The 17,778-nt window shown below is 53.6% G+C and overlaps 1 protein-coding gene and 1 long non-coding RNA gene across 7 annotated transcripts in view; one reads left to right on the forward strand and one right to left on the reverse strand.

Annotated features, from left to right (window-relative positions):
• SLC26A9 (solute carrier family 26 member 9) overlaps positions 1–16,643 on the forward strand; it is a 28,832-nt gene extending 12,189 nt beyond the window's left edge. For 3 of the 6 annotated variants that reach the window (XM_086345598.1, XM_086345595.1, XM_086345599.1), the window contains 16 exons: positions 394–558; positions 1,349–1,501; positions 1,830–1,912; positions 2,883–3,030; positions 3,274–3,387; positions 3,583–3,660; positions 4,204–4,299; positions 6,287–6,393; positions 7,139–7,208; positions 7,327–7,419; positions 7,519–7,632; positions 8,308–8,577; positions 9,610–9,664; positions 11,657–11,802; positions 13,183–13,254; positions 14,416–16,643. In XM_086345598.1, coding sequence (XP_086201724.1) covers positions 394–558; positions 1,349–1,501; positions 1,830–1,912; positions 2,883–3,030; positions 3,274–3,387; positions 3,583–3,660; positions 4,204–4,299; positions 6,287–6,393; positions 7,139–7,208; positions 7,327–7,419; positions 7,519–7,632; positions 8,308–8,577; positions 9,610–9,664; positions 11,657–11,802; positions 13,183–13,254; positions 14,416–14,463 — 1,812 coding nt within the window. In that variant the 3' untranslated portion in view covers positions 14,464–16,643. Of the gene's footprint in view, positions 1–393; positions 559–1,348; positions 1,502–1,829; positions 1,913–2,882; positions 3,031–3,273; positions 3,388–3,582; positions 3,661–4,203; positions 4,300–6,286; positions 6,394–7,138; positions 7,209–7,326; positions 7,420–7,518; positions 7,633–8,307; positions 8,578–9,609; positions 9,665–11,656; positions 11,803–13,182; positions 13,255–14,415 lie in introns of those variants that run through there. The other 3 variants (XM_086345600.1, XM_086345596.1, XM_086345597.1) reach the window with 3 other exon arrangements.
• On the reverse strand, positions 557–14,416 carry LOC147357093 (uncharacterized). The gene is made up of 3 exons (XR_015143767.1): positions 13,889–14,416; positions 13,376–13,455; positions 557–1,025 (listed from the first exon to the last, which is right to left on the reverse strand). It is a non-coding gene; the product is annotated as an uncharacterized LOC147357093 (long non-coding RNA).
• Positions 16,644–17,778: the final 1,135 nt, after the last annotated feature.

Raw genomic sequence — 17,778 nt, forward strand, 5'->3', positions numbered from 1 at the left:
CGGGGGGTAGACTGGAAGAACGCTTTGCCAGGAACAAAATAAACAGGGCTTGGGATATTAGAAATGAAGGGCAAGGGGGGACGACTTCCAAGTTCTGGGTTGGCCAGCTGGGCGGACGGGGGTGTCAATCACTGGGAGGGCAAACGCTGTTGAGTGCTAGGTTCACTGCACAGTGGAGGAGACTGGAGCCAGTGAGGTCAAGTGTCAGAGGCCTGTGCCCCGAGGGACTGACTTTCTCTGTCAGTACAAGGCAGGACAAGGTCACAAGGGACTTGTTTTCCTAGAGCTACTACTATTTCAGGGCTGCATGAACTCCAGGCCTGGGTTTGGGCCAGGCAGGTGTGAGAGCAGCTGGCCCGTCATGGTCTGACCCCACCACCCCTCTGCTCTCAGATGGGCCTGGGCTTCATGCAGTTTGGCTTTGTGGCCATCTACCTCTCTGAGTCCTTCATCCGGGGCTTCATGACGGCCGCTGGCCTGCAGATCCTGATCTCCGTGCTCAAGTATATCTTCGGACTGACCGTCCCCTCCTACGCAGGCCCAGGGTCCATCGTCTTTGTGAGTCTATGAGTGCGCCCCTGCGAGAGGGTCTTGAGCAGACACGTGAGCCGAGTTCACTGTCTTAAGAAGTTGTGAGCACCTCTTTGTGAGATGTTTTCAAGCAAAGGCTGTCTGACCCATTGTTCAGAATGGATTTCAAGAGGTTTCCATTTGGGGAGGGAGGGTCAAACACATGACCTTGACGGCTGGCTGAGGTTCTCTGTGATTGTGGTTCAGTCGCTCAGTCGTGTCTGACTCTTTGCAACCTCATGGACTGCAGCATGCCAGGCCTCCCTGTGCATCACCCACTCCCGGAGCTTGCTCAAACTCATGTCCACTGAGTCAGTGATGTTATCCAATCATCTCATCCTCTGTCACCCCTTTCTCCTCCTGCCTTCAATCTTCCCTTGCATCAGGGTCTTTTTCAATGAGTCAGCGCTTCGTATCAGGTAGCTGAAGTATGGTTAAATCTCTGTGGTTAATTCCTGCAGAAAAGGAGAGGTACACTCTCCATCAGTTCCCCATCCCAGTGCCTCAAACCCTCCCTACCTGGAAAGTCTTTCCTTACGTCTAATCTCCATCCCGCCTCCATTAGCTTGAACTCTTCCTAGAGGAAAAGGAAGGGAATCAGCCTTCCCATCCCAGCATGGAGACAGGGGTGGGAAGTGGGACCGTGAGTAGGGTCTGGATTCTGCCTTGCTGTGCCTCTCAGAGCACTGATGACATCCCTCCACTGGCTCAGATGCTAGGTGGTGATGGTACAGGAGGAAGGGGTGGGAGCCCATGAGCATGATGCTCTCTCCCCCAGACCTTCATTGACATTTGCAAAAACCTCGCTCACACCAACATCGCCTCGCTCATCTTCGCTCTTATCAGCGGTGTGGTCCTGGTGCTGGTAAAGGAGCTCAATGCCCGCTACATGCACAAGATCCGCTTCCCCATCCCAACAGAGATGATTGTGGTAAGGACCTTGCCCAGGGCTGGGGTGTTGGGGCCCAGGCAAGAGGCTGTTGAAAAGGAATCTAGCTCCAGCCAGAAGCAGGAGAGCCCCTCTACCCATCCCTCCCCACCCACTTGCCCTCTGTGAGCTGGTAGGACAGAAGGTCTGGGGTGAACCCACTCCATCCCCCTGTGTGTGGTTCCCACTCTTCCTTATCCTCAGGTTGTTCCCTCTCAAAGAGTCAGAGGAGTGGGATTTGGGGTCCCCAGACAAAAGGGAGACTTGAGAGGGACCCCTACCCTGGCCCCAATTTAGAGCTAATCCCTGTTCTCCTATCTGGGATTTGCAGGTAGTGGTGGCAACAGCTATCTCCGGGAGCTACAAGATGCCCAAAAAGTACCACATGCAGATCGTGGGAGAGATCCAACCTGGGTGAGTCCAGGGGGCTGGGAAGCCTGGCCCACTCCCACTGTCCTCCCCACCTAGGTTCAGAGTCAGAGATGAGATGAACTCTAAAGTATGTTATAAATTCTATGACACTGACCAGCTATGAATTATTACTATCACTTACTATGGAGAAGAGCCACACAGTGCTGGCTGTTTCATGAACAGTGAGCCGTGTGTGTGCATGCTAAGTCGCTTCAGTCGTGTCCAACTCTCCGCGACCCCATGGACTGTAGCCCACCAGGCTCCTCTGTCCATGGGATTCTACAGGCAAGAATACTAGGCTGGGTTGCCATGGCCTCCTCCAGGGGATCTTCCTAACCCAAGGATCAAACCCTCGTCTCTTACATCTTCTGCATCGGCAGGCTGGTTCTTTGCCACTAGCACCACCAGGGAAGCCCCCTTAACTGCCACACTCCCCTCAAAAGTTTCATCTGATGGGTGAAGCCTCTCTGATCAGCCCTTCTCTGGTTCTTTGTCTTGCTTTAATGCATTGGCTCTTCTACCCACATGGGAAAAAGCTATTAGGATCAACAGAATTCACCGACTATCTACTCTGTGCCAGGGACTGTGCGGGGCCCTAGGAGGAGAGGACCAGTGTTTATACGGCAGAGCTGGAGCAGACAATGGAGAAAAGGCCTCAGAGCACTGGGGCTGTGGCTCTGGGACCAGGGAGAGTGAGGAGTCCGAATTCTGGACGTGAACGAATGAGGCCTTACCAGTTGCTAGTGTGGTGACCTCAGACAAGCTGTGTTCTCTATGCCTCGAATCTTTGCGGTGTCAAGGGGAGTGGTGGTAGCTGCCCTGCAGCGTGACACTGAGCATCCAGTTTGGAAGTGGTGGTTCATGCAGAGGCCCTGGCACTGCATGGGGCCCTACTGCCCCCTGTGGGCGCTGAAGGACTCAAGGTGCCCTCCTCACACCCTTGGGCCCTGCTTCCTTTCTGGCTCCTTGGCAGTTTCCCCACTCCTGTGTCGCCTGTGGTTTCGCAGTGGAAGGACATGCTTGGCACGGCCTTCTCCCTGGCCATCGTGGGCTATGTCATCAACCTGGCTATGGGCCGGACCCTGGCCAACAAGCACGGCTACGACGTGGATGCTAACCAGGTAGGTCCAGCCACTCCCAGCAGGGCCGAGCAGGACGGGCCAGGGCCCACAGAGGCCTGACGCGGGATGTCAGGGGCTCTTTGGCTGACTTCTACTTGGTTGGGAGTGTATGGCTTTATAGCAGCTGGGTCATTCTCAAGTTCAAGATCCAGCTAGCTTGAATGACTATGTTTGGTCTGTACCGTGTGTCCCCCACACATACCGCCCCCACCCCAGCTTCCAATCCTGCCCCTGTGCCCACAGGAGATGATCGCCCTGGGCTGCAGCAACTTCTTTGGCTCCTTCTTTAAGATCCATGTCATTTGCTGTGCTCTCTCTGTCACTCTGGCCGTGGATGGAGCTGGAGGAAAATCCCAGGTGAGCATTGGACCAGGGCAGTGGGAAAGGGATTGGGCGTAGCAGAACAGTTGCCCCAGAGAAGCCAGGTCAGCTGGTCTCCAGCCTGCCTCTCCTCTCCTCAGTCTCCACTCCGCCAAAGGCATTTATTGGGGAAAAAAATCAAGAGCAAGAATTTCACACCTATGCCGTGTTTCCATCTCTTTCTCTGGATAGGTGTCAAGCCTGTGTGTGTCCCTGGTGGTGATGATCACCATGCTGGTCCTGGGGTCCTATCTCTACGCTCTCCCCAAGGTAAGAGCACAGCATGAGAGCAGAAGCCAGCGAGAGCCTCCAGGAAGAGCAGGCCTTAGGAGCTGTGTGATGCCTCACAGGCTACAGAGTGCCGTCACTGTTACCCTGTGTCCTAGCCACAGCCTGCGAAGTAGTTAATGTAGGTTTTACTCTCGCCATTTTACAGGTGAGGGAAACTGAGGCTGAGAAGCGGTGACAAGGCTCACAAGCACAGGGCTGGTCTCAAACTCCGGCCTTCTGACCTCAGGGTCCCCACCCGAGTCAGCGTTTACAGCGTCTGTGGGCCCCTGGCTCAGAGGGCCCTAGGCACAGGCTGTCCGGGGATGAAGGAAGAGGAGGGGATGGCAAAATTCAGGCCTGAGGGCCCTCTGGCTCCAGCACCTACACTTTCCAACCCTAAGGTTGAGTGCAAAGATTTGGGGGCTCTGCCAGTTCTGGAACTGCAACTCTGTCCTGCCAGGCTCCAGCATCTGGTGTCTGTAGGAAGGGCAGGGAGAAGGGGCCACACCGCAGGTGACGGGGAACAGTGTTCTGCTTCCCCAGTCTGTGCTAGGAGCCCTGATTGCTGTCAACCTCAAGAATTCTCTCAAGCAACTCGCCGACCCCTACTACCTGTGGAAGAAGAGCAAGCTGGACTGTGTGAGTAGCAGGCGGCCCCGGGTGCCTGTCATGCCTGGCACCCCAGGCACTGCCTCCTCCAGCCCACAAGCCTGGCACTTCTGTCAGTGGTGCCTCTGGTCAGCTGCTCCCTAACTAGCACGCACGCAGTCACTAAGCTGTATCAGACTCTTTGTGACCCTATGGACAGTAGCTTAACAGGCTCCTCTGTCCATGGGATTTTCCAGGCAAGAATACTGGAGTAGGTTGCCATTTCCTCCTCCAGGGGATCTTCCCGACCCAGGGATTGAACCAGCATCTCCTGTGTCTCCTGGATTGCCAGGCAGATTCTTTACCACTGAGCCACCTTGGAAGCCCTAATTAGCATAACCGAGTGTTAACAGCTGAGGTTTTGGAGTGAGACAGCTTATGTTCAAATCCTAATTCAACTGTTCACTGGCTCTGTGACCAATGGCAAGTCCCTTAACCTCTCTGAGTCTCGGCTTCCTCATCTGTGGTCACAGGTATTTTATACTCTCCAACCCTGCACCCCCACCCGCAGGGATGCTTATGAAACGAGATAAAACAAGTAAGGAACACACTGTCTGAATTGTATCTTGAGTTCAATAAAACTTAGCTGTTATTATTTTTATAGTTCCAAAAAGCAAAATGAAGTCATTTAAAAAAACAAAAAACCTAGGACATAAAGCCAGTGGACCAGGATCTTGGGCAGGTTAAGACTTCTGTGGAATTCCATCTCCCCATCTGTGATGGGGTGATATTCATGGCTGCACCATACACTGGTTCTGAGGATTAAACAAGATCAGAATTGGAAAGCAGCATGTAGCCGTGAACACTTAGCAAACATGACTTACTGCTTTGATAGTCACATTCCGAACACATCTCCCACTGGGCAGTAGAAATGAGGCTACTGTGTACCGACCACACTGCTTACCCCTCTGGAGCCCGACGTAAGCTGTGAGAGAGGATTTCCTAGCCTCCTTTCAAGATGAGGACAGCAAGCCTCAGAGAGGTTAAGTAATTCATCAAAGGCCACAGAACTGGTTAGTGGCAGAGGCAGGGCTGGAGCCCCAAGTCTTAGCCTCCAAATCTCTGAGCTGTACTGTCTTCTGGGGGAGGAAGCACACTTACATGGTAAGGAAGGAAATCCTTAAAGTCTGAAAATGAGTGGTCCATCTGGGGTCCCCCTTGAGTGAAGGACAAGGACGGGGAGAAAAATGAGGCCCCAGTATCCACCCCAAAGGTCTGCTTTGCCGCATCCCAACCATCACTCCACAACAGCAATAGTCCTGGTATTCACATCGTGCTTTGGGTTCCCATCTTACCCTCCCGCTCTCCATCCCCCACCCTCCCGGCTTACACACACAACTCAGCCCCAGGCCATCAGGTCAGGAAGCTGAGCGCCGGTCGAGTGCACACTTTCTATCAGATGGAGGAATGGAACTCACGTTACTGTACCCATCACTAGGCTTGGCAGGACTTTATCTTCATTAATTCTTCAGTCCTTTCATGAAGCTGGTATTATTATTCACATAGCTGTGTGTGCATGCTAACTTGCTTCAGTCATGTCTGACTCTTTGCAACACCATGAACTGTAGTCCACCAGGCTCCTCTGTCCATGGGATTCCCAGGCAAGAATCCTGGAGTGGGCTGCCATGACCTTCTCCAGGATTCACATAGCTAGTAAGTGAATATTCACAAGTAGGACAACAAAACTTGGAGCCCAGGTGTATCTGTCCCAAGACTCACAGTCTTCGTGCCATGCCAGCTCCCAGTGGGTGCGGGGGTTGACTGCTAACATCCAGACAAGACCAGGAAGCCACCCTCAGTCCACTGGAAATGGGCGGGTGTCACCGAAGCTCGCCTACGTGAAATACTGGGAAATTGCCATGAAGAGGGAAGGGTGGTGTAAGGTTGGGCTAGCAGAGAAGGGCCTTGGCTGACCCCGGAAGACTTCCCCAGTGGGGCAGGCCCCCCAAGGCCTGCTCTGACGTCTCTCTCCTCATAGTGCGTCTGGGTGGTGAGCTTCCTCTCCGCCTTCTTCCTGAGCCTGCCCTACGGTGTGGCAGTGGGGGTCACCTTCTCCGCCCTGGTTGTGGTCTTCCAGACCCAGTTGTAAGTAATGGCCCCTCCCCCAGGGCATGGCCATCAGGCCCCAGCTGGTCTGCAGGGGCTGCCATGGGGGGCCTGGCCCAGCTCCTGGGCCCCGCTGCCCGCTGGGTCTGGCTCTGGAGGGGCTGCCAGGCCCGAGGAGAGCCCGGCCCAGCTGGGACTGCTGGCACAGGCTGGGCCGTCTGACTCCCATGTCCTGAAAACCCAGGGGAACCCATCATGGTCATAGAGGGCTGGGGGCCCAGAGGAAGTGGGGTTGGGCCAGCGGGTGAGACTCAGTGTCCTTCCAAAAGTGTGCCAGACCCCAGATTAGATGGGATCCCACCCCGAGGGAGCCGTGAGCCAGAGGACAGCTAAGTCTCTCCCATAAAAACATTAAGTGAAGCAGACAGGGAATCCAGTCCAGGGCAGGAAGGATCCTGAATGTCAGGGACCTGTTTTCTCCTCTTGAGAACTCAGAACCAAGAAGTGGTAGCTTTGGGGCCACTTACGCTGTGTTCTCCACCTTCCTGCCCAGTGAGCCCCCGCCTGGGAGCTATGTCAGGGAGCTGCCTGCCATCTCTCTGATTATAGCCCAGCCACAGGCCACCAGGCGTGTGTCTCCAGCGCAGAAAGACAAACAGGAAAAGCCCAGGATCAGGACAGGACCCTCTCCTGCCCTACCTCTGCCCAGACCCCAGCCCAAGCGTCCCTCCAGGCCCGTCTGCTAATAGCATCCTCTTGTGTTTGTCTTTTCTTCTTCATCCAGTCGTAATGGCTGTGCTTTGGCCCAAGTCATGGACACTGACATTTACGTGAATCCCAAGACCTACAATAGGGTGGGTAATCCAAGCTCATGACCGCCCTCTTTCGCCCTACATCACCCCACATAAAAGGGTTTTGTGAAAAACCGATAAAAGATATTGCTGCTGACTGAGCTGACTCTCCCTGCCACAGGTCCAAGAAATCCAAGGTATAAAGATCATCACTTACTGCTCTCCTCTCTACTTTGCCAACTCAGAGATCTTCAGGCAAAAAGTCATTGCCAAGGTAAGGCTCAGTCCCCTGGTGACCAGAGGGAATGGACAGAGTGTGCCTGGCAGAGGCAAGAAAGGGTGCTGGGAGCCAAGATCTGGCCTCTTCCTCCAGACAGGTGTGGACCCCCAGAAAGTGTTGCTGGCCAAGCAAAAAAGCCTCAAGAAGCAGGAGAAGGGGAGAACAATGCCCAAGCAACAGAGGAAGTCTCTGTTCATGAAAACCAAGGTGAACTGAGGCTAGAAACAGCCCACGCCCTCTCCCTTGCCCTCTCTGACCTTGCCACCTGGTGCCCCACCTCCCAGCACCCTCAGAGGCAAGGACAGCAAGCCTCTGTGGCCACTGCCTGGTGGATGTTGTCTGTGGGCATCTTCTCCTTGGATGAGGAGCCGTCAGCTCCCAGGGTAACCACTTAACTCCATGGCCCCCTCCTCATTTTCTGGCTAAGATGAGATACACCCATGGACTTATGAGCAATCCCAGATTGCTCATAAGTTGCAAGAGTTGCAAGTGAATTTCCTGGGGTCCCCAGCCAACCTAGAACTAGGAAGGTGGGTGTGGATGTGGGAATTCTGCAGAGAAAAAGGTAAACATGGGTAAATGCAAAAAGGGTCTCAGTTGTTTCCAAAAGGGCTTCCTCCCAGAGCAGAGTAGACTGAAGCTTCAGTGGCTCTCTTAGAAGGGTCCTCTAACTTTGCCTGCGTTACGGAGACCAAACGTGCAGACCTGCTCAAAGAGGAGGCTTTAGGAGGCGCCAGTCCTCAGGGATTACAGGGGCTTGGATTCCTCACCACGAAGTCCTGTTATTCACCTCCACCTGCACGCACCTTGCCCCAGCTTCAGCCACAGCAAAGTCTGATTGAGCCTGATGACCCTGACTGCGCCCTCCCACCCCCGCTCCAGACTGTCTCCCTGCAGGAGCTGCAGCAGGACTTTGAGAATGGCTCCCCGACCGACCCCAACAACAACCAGACGCCTGCTAACGGCGCCAGCGTATCCTACATCACCTTCAGCCCTGACCGCTCCAACGCTGCCCACTGCGAGCCCCCAGCCTCTGCTAAGCCCAGTGACACACTGGCCAGCGTCCCACCCTTTGTCACCTTCCACACTCTCATCCTCGACATGAGTGGGGTCAGCTTTGTGGATCTGATGGGCATCAAAACCCTGGCCAAGGTGAGGGAGCCCAAGGCAGAGGGAGCCCCAGCCCACCCCCACCCCGACTCCCTCACCCCTACCCTCCCACACTCCCTTTCCCCGGAGCCTTCATCTCAAACGACTAAGTGAGGAAGCTCACCAGGGAGCCTACCATCTCCTAAAATCCCTTTTCCCAGATGCCACCAGGACAGGATGCTGCCTGCAGAGCAGGCCCAGACAGCACAGAACAATGCGTGCCCGGGCCCCGTGGGTCTACCCCATCCTAGCACCCCTCTCTAGCAGACGCGGGAACCTGGCCCAGGGTCCTCTGAGTAGAGCTCGTTTGGCCCAGGTTCATGGTCTAGTGCTCCTCCCCACACTCACCCAGACACTCTAGCATCAGCCGGGTCTGGCCAACCGAGGGAAGAAGAAGAAATAATATCAGCGGCCCTCACCTTTAGGCCAGATGGCTCACAGGGCTGCTTGAATAAATGCATCCGTCTGATAGCTTTCAGCAGCCACTTCTGATGGCAGAGTCATCTCAGACTGGCCCAGAGAGAGGCAGCACAGTAGAACCGAGCACGAGAACACACAGGGTGATGGCCTCGTCAACCAGCGCACAGCCGGCTCCATCCCCAGACAAGGGCTCAGCCTGCTCCCGCAGCCTGGGTCTACTAGGATCCAGGTGGCTGAGGCATTAGCCATTCCAGGCCATGGTCCTCCCCCGCGGCTTCAGCCTAAGCCTGAAAGGCAGGCACGAGGTGGGGTCTGGGATTCTAAGCTATCGAAAGAAAAGATCTGGCCCCATAAGAAGGGGCCACACAAACACTAAGTGGCTGCCTTGCTGGCAAAGCCCCATGTCTGCCCCACTTTCCAGAGGAGCGGTCAGCCAACACTCCAGGGAGGAGTGGTGTGCTTTGCTGCTATTTTTATCTCAGGCTGCCAGGGCTCTCCTGGTTGCTTATTTGTTTGCCTTCCCTCTCAAGTGCATTTTGTGAATCACTTTGGAGGCCCACTCAGAACATTCCTTTCCTTCTGTCTCCCTACCCAACTCGCTCCCGACTCCTCCAGCTGAGCTCCACCTATGAGAAGATAGGGGTGAAGGTCTTCTTGGTGAACATTCATGGTAAGAGAAGAAGGATGTTTCGGGGACTGGAAGGCTGACGAGGGCCTAGGGTGGGACTAGGTGGGTGGGAGGCCGAATAGTGAGGGGGTAGAAACTAGAACAGCACCTGTTCCCCTAAACTACTGCCTGCTCACAAGAATTCAGGCACAAGTCAGAAGAGACTGCAGCATAACATCCTATATGCTGTGCTATGCTGAGTCGCTTCAGCCATGTCTGACTCTGTGTGACCCTATGGACTGTAGTCTGCCAGGCTCCTCTGACCATGGGATTCTCCATGGGATTCTCTCTAGCCAAGAATACTGGAGCGGGTTGCCATGGCCTCCTCCAAGGTATCTTCCCAACCCAGGGATCAAACCCGCGTCTACTGCACTGGCAAGCAGGTTCTTTACCACTGCTGCTGCTGCTGCTGCTGCTAAGTCGCTTCGGTCGTGTCCGACTCTGTGCGACCCCATAGATGGCAGCCCACCAGGCTCCCCCGTCCCTGGGATTCTCCAGGCAAGAACACTGGAGTGGGTTGCCATTTCCTTCTCCAATGCATGAAAGTGAAAAGTGAAAGTGAAGTCGCTGAGTCTTGTCCAACTTCTAGCGACCCCATGGACTGCGGCCCACCAGGCTCCTCCGTCCATAGGATTTTCCAGGCAAGAGTACTGGAGTGGGGTGCCATTGCCTTCTCCGTCTTTACCGCTAGCGGCCCCAATAAAAGAGTTGGGCGGCGGGGATTGTGAAGTTAAGGAGCGGCAACTAGGATTCTGATTTGCCCACCACTAATTTGCCATGTTCAGCTCAGTTGAAGAATCTGCCTGCAATGCAGGAGACCCCAGTTCGATTCCTGGGTCCGGCAGATCTCCTGGAGAATGGCTAGGCTACCCATTCCAGTATTCTTGGGCTTCCCTTGTGGCTCAGCTGGTGAAGAATCTGCCTGCAGTGCGGGAGACCTGCGTTCGATCCCTGGGTTGGGAAGATCTGCTGGGAAAGGAAAAGACCACCCACTCCAGTATTCTGGCCTGGAGAATTCCATGGACTGTATAGTCCATGGGGTTGCAAAGAGTCGGACATGACTGAGCGACTTTCACTTTCAATTTGCCATGTATCCTTGGCCAAGTCACTTCATCTGCCTGGGGATCGATTGCCACCTACATAACATGAAGAGGTTGACTAGATGAACCAGGGAATCTTCTCCAAATCCAAAAGTCCATAAATAGGCAGAACGCACAGATATACCATAACTCTTCAGGGAAGATACACATGCAGTTTTACAAGATATACATGCAGTCTCCACAGGGCCCACAAACACAGCCCCCAGTTCCTGTCCACACAGCAGTGGACTTCTCATCAGCATGTGTGCGGAGTACAGGGATGTGGACACAGCGAGAACACACAGACGCACAGGAGAAAGGGAAAGGCACATGTTTGCACACCCCACTGCCCTCGGGGGGCCAGCGCCTTCCAGCAGGACCAGCCAGCCCCTGCACCAGCCTGCGCGTGGCACAGACTCTGCAAGCTCCACCCGCATAGAGTCTGCACGGGTTCTGCTCTGAGCGTGTGTGCATGCGCACCTACTGTGTGTGTGCGCCAGAGCTGGAATCAGAGGCTCCCTGCCCACCCTCACTGGACACGTCTCAGGAAATCATCCCCAGGGCTGAGGCGGAGTAAGGGCTCTGCCACACACCGGGCTCTGCAGGAAAGGTCTGGGTGAACAGGAGGAAGAATGGACCCTCAAGGGACAGAACTGGCCCATGATTTCGGCTTTCCCTCACCACCAAGTACGGGCACCCTGAATCAAGCTATTTCCTTCTGCCCGGGGTTGAAGGTTCAGCATCCTCAAGCTCACGTTGCCCTCTGCTGTCCAGAACTGATACTGCAAGGCCAAGGCCCAGGCCCTGTGAGGCAGCAAGGGCACGACCCCCAGGCCTCTCTCTCTCCGTCTCCCCCACCCCCAGCTCCAGGCCACAGTGGCGTCAGCTTTTGAAGGTGACCTTTCCCTCCTTGCAGCCCAGGTGTACAATGACATCAGCCACGGAGGCCTCTTTGAAGACGGGTGTCTAGAGCGCAGTCACGTCTTTCCCAGCATACACGATGCGGTCCTCTTTGCCCAGGCGCAGGCCGGGGAAGTGGCCCCGGGACACAACTTCCAAGGGGTAAGGCCTCTGCACCTGGGGAATCCTAGGCCCCAGGGCATTGAAACAACAGACCGGTTTGCGTTCCAACACCTGTTCTATCAATTAACTTTCCTTAATCTCTGTTTTCTTAGCTGTGGAATGGGTGCCTTAAAGATCTCACAGGATCTTTCTTTTGTTTTGGTTTTAGGATTAACTGGTAATTATATCTTTTGTGTCACTTGAAAGAGCTTTGTATATTACAAAATATTTATTATTATCAGTTTTGAGGTCAAACACCCGAAGCACAGTAGGTTATGCCTGGTATTCTGACATGGCTCAACCATCCTATTCCTTCCCTCTTTCTACAAGACGTTTTGGAGAAGGGAGGGGAGTAAGCCTGCCTGTTTTAATTTAACCGAGATTAGAGATTTCAGGCTGGTGACGGATGAAGAGTGTGGATCAGGGTTTTGTCTCAGTGTCTTGACATTTAATTTACTAGCTCAGTAAGTGGTATGCCAATGAGCTACAAATAACAGTGTCTACAAATAACACTCCAGAAAGCTGGGGAGGCAGAAAAAGCCCATCCCATCGGCATCCCTGCCCAGGCCTCCCCAGACAGCTCCATCTTCCAGGCTGCCCTGCCAGCTCATCTTCGGCCCTCGGCCTGCCAAGCTTCTGTGCCCTAGTCCAGGATGCAAACCCCTTCTACCCTCAGGGATCATAAGAAAGGCTTTTCTGGCCCTAGAGCAACCATTTGCTCTTTGCTTTTTGAGACTGATGAAGCTGGAGCCATCTGTTCTGGGTGCAGAAAGCCTGTCCAGGGAAACACGGGGCCGGGCACCCACCCGCCACACACAGAGGCAAACTGTGAGAGCAGTGGCCTTCCTGGCCTCGTGCCCTTTGCCAGCAGAGCAAAGAGAGGGAGATTCTGGGGAAACCCTCATCGTCATAACTGCACAAATAATGCCCAGTTTCTACAGTTTAAATTCTTAAAGATGTATATTATACCAATTGTATATTTACATATTACATATTATAGAATATATTCATATCTGTAAATTATATACACACACACACTGTTTCAACAGCGTGGTAAGGCAGAGAGCCAGCAAAGTGAGTGTGATCATCCTACTTTTACAGAGAAGGGAGATGGATTCCCCAGGTCAGGCAGCTAGGTGAGCTAGGTAAACCTTTCCTGCTTCTAAAGTGCCCGCCAAGGGAGCCAACCCCGATGCACACCTGTCTACAGGGAAGAGGGAAACCGCGGCTGTGCTATATTTTGAGAGGCAAATGAGGGAGGGGAGGGAAAGGACAAGAGGCCGAGTTACATCAGAACACACGATGCCCTCCCCGAGCCCATTTGTGCCAGACCATCATTCAGTCGCTGCAGCTCACTCTGCACTGGTTTCCCCCACCCAGGCGCCCGTGGATCCTGAGCTTTCTCTGTACGAGCCGGAGGAGGACAGCCCCAGCTACTGGGATTTAGAGCAGGTAAGCTGACTAGCGGGGGTCCGGGGAAGGAAGGAGACCCTCTCCCATCCAAAGTGTTGGCTGGGCTCTCCCACCAGAAGCCAGAGCAGTCACCTTGAAGGCAATAATGTTTCTTTCTCACCTTTCTTTTAATAGCAGATCTTAATTCTTCTCACTCCCTGAAAGGCATCATGGGGGACGGGAGAGTCACTGGATCAAGTCCTAGAGAAATAACATCTATTCTTACCTCTCCCACGCACTGGCCACATGATCTTGGGCAAGCCACGTGACACCACCAGGCCCCCAGTGTTTATCATTGTAAAATAAGGGAAATACGAGGAATACCTGTCCCATCTACCTAACAAGATTAGTGAGGGATGCTTTTGTTCTTTTGTTAATTCAACTGGTATCAATGGTGTGCCTACTACTTGCCTGACACTGTCCCAGGGTGGGCACATATCCGAACAGATGAATTCCAGGGGTACAAATACTACTGCAGGTGGGCAGCCCTTCCGAGCCATGCAGATGTGGCGTGTACTTCATATAGAACTCTATGATCCCGACATGAAAAGTAGCCCCACCCCAATGCCCTGAATCAAAGAAACCAAAGCTTTAGAGAAATCCAGCTCTGGGTCTATTAGAAAGAACAGCTCACTCTGTGCCTCTTCCCATTCTTTTTGAGCGTGAGTTCCGATGGTCCTCTGAGCCCATCGCTGGGAGTGCTGGTGGCATGCAGCAGGCATCAGGGAATAGAGCCAGGCCGCAAAGACTTGGCACACTGATTTCTGGGCCCCCACAGAATCTCCAGCACATTCCAAACACCTGGCTAGGACAAAACAGCTTGTCGGAGCAAGAAACGACTTTAGAGCTTTTCTGATCTCAATCCTCACCTGACCTAATGAAGAAAGGAGAGCAAAAAAGGAGGGAGGGACCTGTGACAGTCACACAGCGCAGCAGGGGTGATTCAAAACTAGATTTCAAGCTTCTTCTCCCCTCACCAGTTCACCTCTTGGGCTGACCCTGCCCCTCCACTGTTCACACACACACATCCACACACCCACCCTCACTTCCTCATAACGCCTTCCTCGAAACGCCAGCCAGGGTCTCGTAGGGTCACCTGGCAATTGTGACCACTCAGATCTAATGCTCTCTCCCCCACCCCGCTTCCTGTGGCCGCTGCAGGAGATGTTCGGAAGCATGTTTCATGCAGAGACCCTGACTGCCCTGTGAGGGCCCAGGCCGCCTCCAGAGCACCTCGGACGCCCGTGAAGGATGAGCCTGGGGCTGCAGGGAGTGGAGGGTCAAGGAGAACACCTCCAACGGAACCCCGGTGCCTCTCCATCCTCCTCGTCTCTCACTCTTACGTCCCCTCAGGCACCTCTAGAGCTAGCCGATCTCACCAGCAGGAAGAGACACCTCTTCGCCCTCCTACTGACCCGCGGGGCCCCAACCCGCAATGAGCATGCCTCCTGCTGGCTGCTCTGCACCTGCCCACACCCTGCCTGTGGCTGCTGAGGGGACCCTTCACTGCCAGGCTCCAAGAGTGACTCGGGAACGGAGAGAAAGCTCGTGCTGACGTAGCACGCAAGCTCTGAGAGTGCCCTGAGACCCGCACGCCTCGGCGTCAGGTCATGTCACGCTGTCACAGGACACAGGGAGAAGCCGGCCCACGACTCTGTGGCTCATCCCCTCCCACTACCCCAAGCAGTCCCCGGCAGCTCTGTACTCCTGGGCCCATGGGCTCCAACCACCCAGGAATCTCCGTCTTGGCGACTGTGCCCCCTTCCTCCTCCTCTCAAGGCTGCTGAGACCCCCACTGCTATTTGGCACATCAGACTCTAGTCTGGGGAGCGGCCACCAAAAGTACCTTCCCAGGGGTAGCCTCCTGAAACGTTATCACTCCCCCTACCCTTGAGGGCTGCTCCCCTCTACTTGAGACCAGGTAGAAACCCAGGAGGAACAAGGGGTAGCTGGCAGAACCCTCTGGCAGCCTAGCAACAGATACCAGTTATTCCACACAAAAGCTTTGGGCAGTCCCTGTACTGGAGACGTGGAGGTGAAGGGACGCTCCATCAGTCCAGGGCCAACTGGTGGGGCCCAAGCCCTGACAGCCCCCCTGACCTTAGAAACACCTCCCCCACTGGAGAAGTCTGCCTTGTCCTCTTCTTTGGGAAAGAGCCAATGGTTTTAACTCTCCCTTATCAACTCGGGGCCTGAGTGGTTCAGTCAGGTGAGGGAAGATGCCTCCAAGGGCATATCCCACCTGCGTGCCCGGTGTGGAGAAGGGCTGATGCAGATTGAGTCTTCCGCCACAGGGATCCCATAACAAATTCAGGATCTGAGGCCATCTCCTTCTAGGAAAGATGAGAAGAGGGGTTAAGCTCTCCATATTTATAGAAAAACGTAGAAGAAACCCACTATTGACTTGAAAATAAATAGGTTCCATGGTCAGGTGTTTTGGGAAATTTTCCACGGAAGTGCACAGAAAACGCTCTGGCCTCACCGCACTGCATCTCCCAAGCTCCTTCGGTGAGTGATCCCTGCCCAAAGGCTGGGCTGGCCCAACCTGGGAAAACGCTGGAGTTCCTAATCTCTGCCTGACCTGCATTGTGTGTCTGTTGACCGTGAGCTGGTCAGCTAGCAAGTCTTCACAGAGTTAAAGGAGGGGGTGCTGGTGAAGAGCCAACAGATTCTTGGCCTACAAGCATTGCTTCTCTGTGAATTCATTATGCCATCTGGCTGCCAGTGGAACTCAAAACTTGGAAGGCAGAGGACAGTGTTATCTGGGATTCACCGTGCCTAGCGCCCGAAGTGCCAAGTTTCGGGAGGACAAGAACCGCAGCCAATGAAAACTCAACCTCCCCTGCTCCACCTCCTGCAAAGTCCAGCTCAGGCCCAAGAGGTGGGGGAAAGATTACAGTATCTCAGGACATCCCAAGTCACAAGTGCTTTGGGAACCAAGTGTCTAGAACCCTCGAGGACTTGCTGAAGTGACTGCAAACCCCCAGGCCAGCCCCAGACATAAAGGGGATTGCTGGCACACAGGGGCCTCGAGTGGGGGCTCACGGAGGGATCCAGCACCATGTATAAGAGTGTAAGTGCCACCAGAGTCCACGGCGGAGGTGAGGTGGGAAACACCTGGGGTGAAGAGAGACAACCCGAAGAGAACTCACTGCTGGAATACCTTAGCGAGAACACAAACTCACACAGACCACTTACCGAACGTGACTGAGGCAGGGAAGGTGGGAAGGTAGAGAAAGCATCCACGATTTCAAAACTTCTGAATGTTCTTAGTGATACTGATGTGGTTCCCTGGAACCAGGACTCTTGAGATATTTGTGTAATTTATTTAATTTAAACGCCATTCTCCTTTTGTTCATTTTGCTAATAAAGTGGTTTTGAAATGTGAACGAATGCATGTGTTCAGGTGGTTTTACAGAGAGACAAACAAGTCACCTCCAGGAAGAGGTGGCCTTTCTTTGCCCAGTCCCTGGGGGGAAAGAAACAGAAAGCTAAGACTTCTCCTTGAGTCTCCCAGCTCCTCTCTGGGGTCTGGTTTTCCACTCCTGGGAATGAATAAACTCCCATGATACAGCTGAAGAACAGAGACAGGGTAAAACACCCGGTCCAAGGGATCCTCCAACTCAAGGACTTCTGATTGCCAACTTTGTGATTTCTGTGGCTATCAGGGAAGTCGAACTTCCACTGTTTCATGTGCTAGTACTTCAGCATTCATGAGAAGTCTCTCGAACGGGCCAATCCTATCAATACTCAGCAGAGCTTTCAGAATCCCCAGTTCGGGGGAGCACACAGCCTAATCCCACATTTCCTTCCCCTGTTTGTGAGACAATGCAGGGAGCAAAAGGCCAAAGGACTCAAGTGTCCAACAAGCTTGGCTGATCAGGAACTTTGTTTGCTAACTGTAGGAAATAAGAGGAATCACAGAAAAAGAGCAAAGACTCCTTCTATCTGAAGGAGGCAGAAATAGGATGAAGTGGCAAGAGAGGGAGAACTAGAGATAAGACAAAGCAAAGAAGGAAGGACGATCAGCAGGATAGATGTATGGAAACAAAGACATCAAGAGCACTAGAAAAGGGAGAAACAGGTGAAGGAGGAAGAGGATAGGTTGCAGAGGCAGAGAAGCCATTGAGTTCCAAAACAACAATGTATCTAAAATAAATTAATCTTGCCTCACCGTGCTATATAAATGCCCTTCAAGATCTGAGTAAGCTGGCAATGGGCATCCCTCCCTTTTGAATTGTATATGTATTTTTAATGATACTATCTTAGCCTGACCACTAAAAGTAGAACATGAGACAAAAGCTCCCACACAGGTATTTGAGAAGCGACACCAGGGAGCAGGAGTGAAAGGCTGAAGGAGTGAAACAGGCAGGGAGGGAAAACCAACAAAAGAATGAGTTACTGTGGTAGCCCCTACGGAGGGCAACTGGGGCTCCAAGCTCCCGGAGGCTGCGAAGCGCACCTCCAAACTGACCTGGAGAAACGTTTAACCATCTTTCCCAGCTTATCTTGGTCAAGGGTGAC

The sequence above is a fragment of the Bos grunniens genome, chromosome 16, assembly GCF_055505025.1.
Source record: "Bos grunniens cultivar Pamir isolate PY7600 chromosome 16, Bosgru_T2T1.0, whole genome shotgun sequence".
NCBI lineage: Eukaryota > Metazoa > Chordata > Mammalia > Artiodactyla > Bovidae > Bos > Bos grunniens.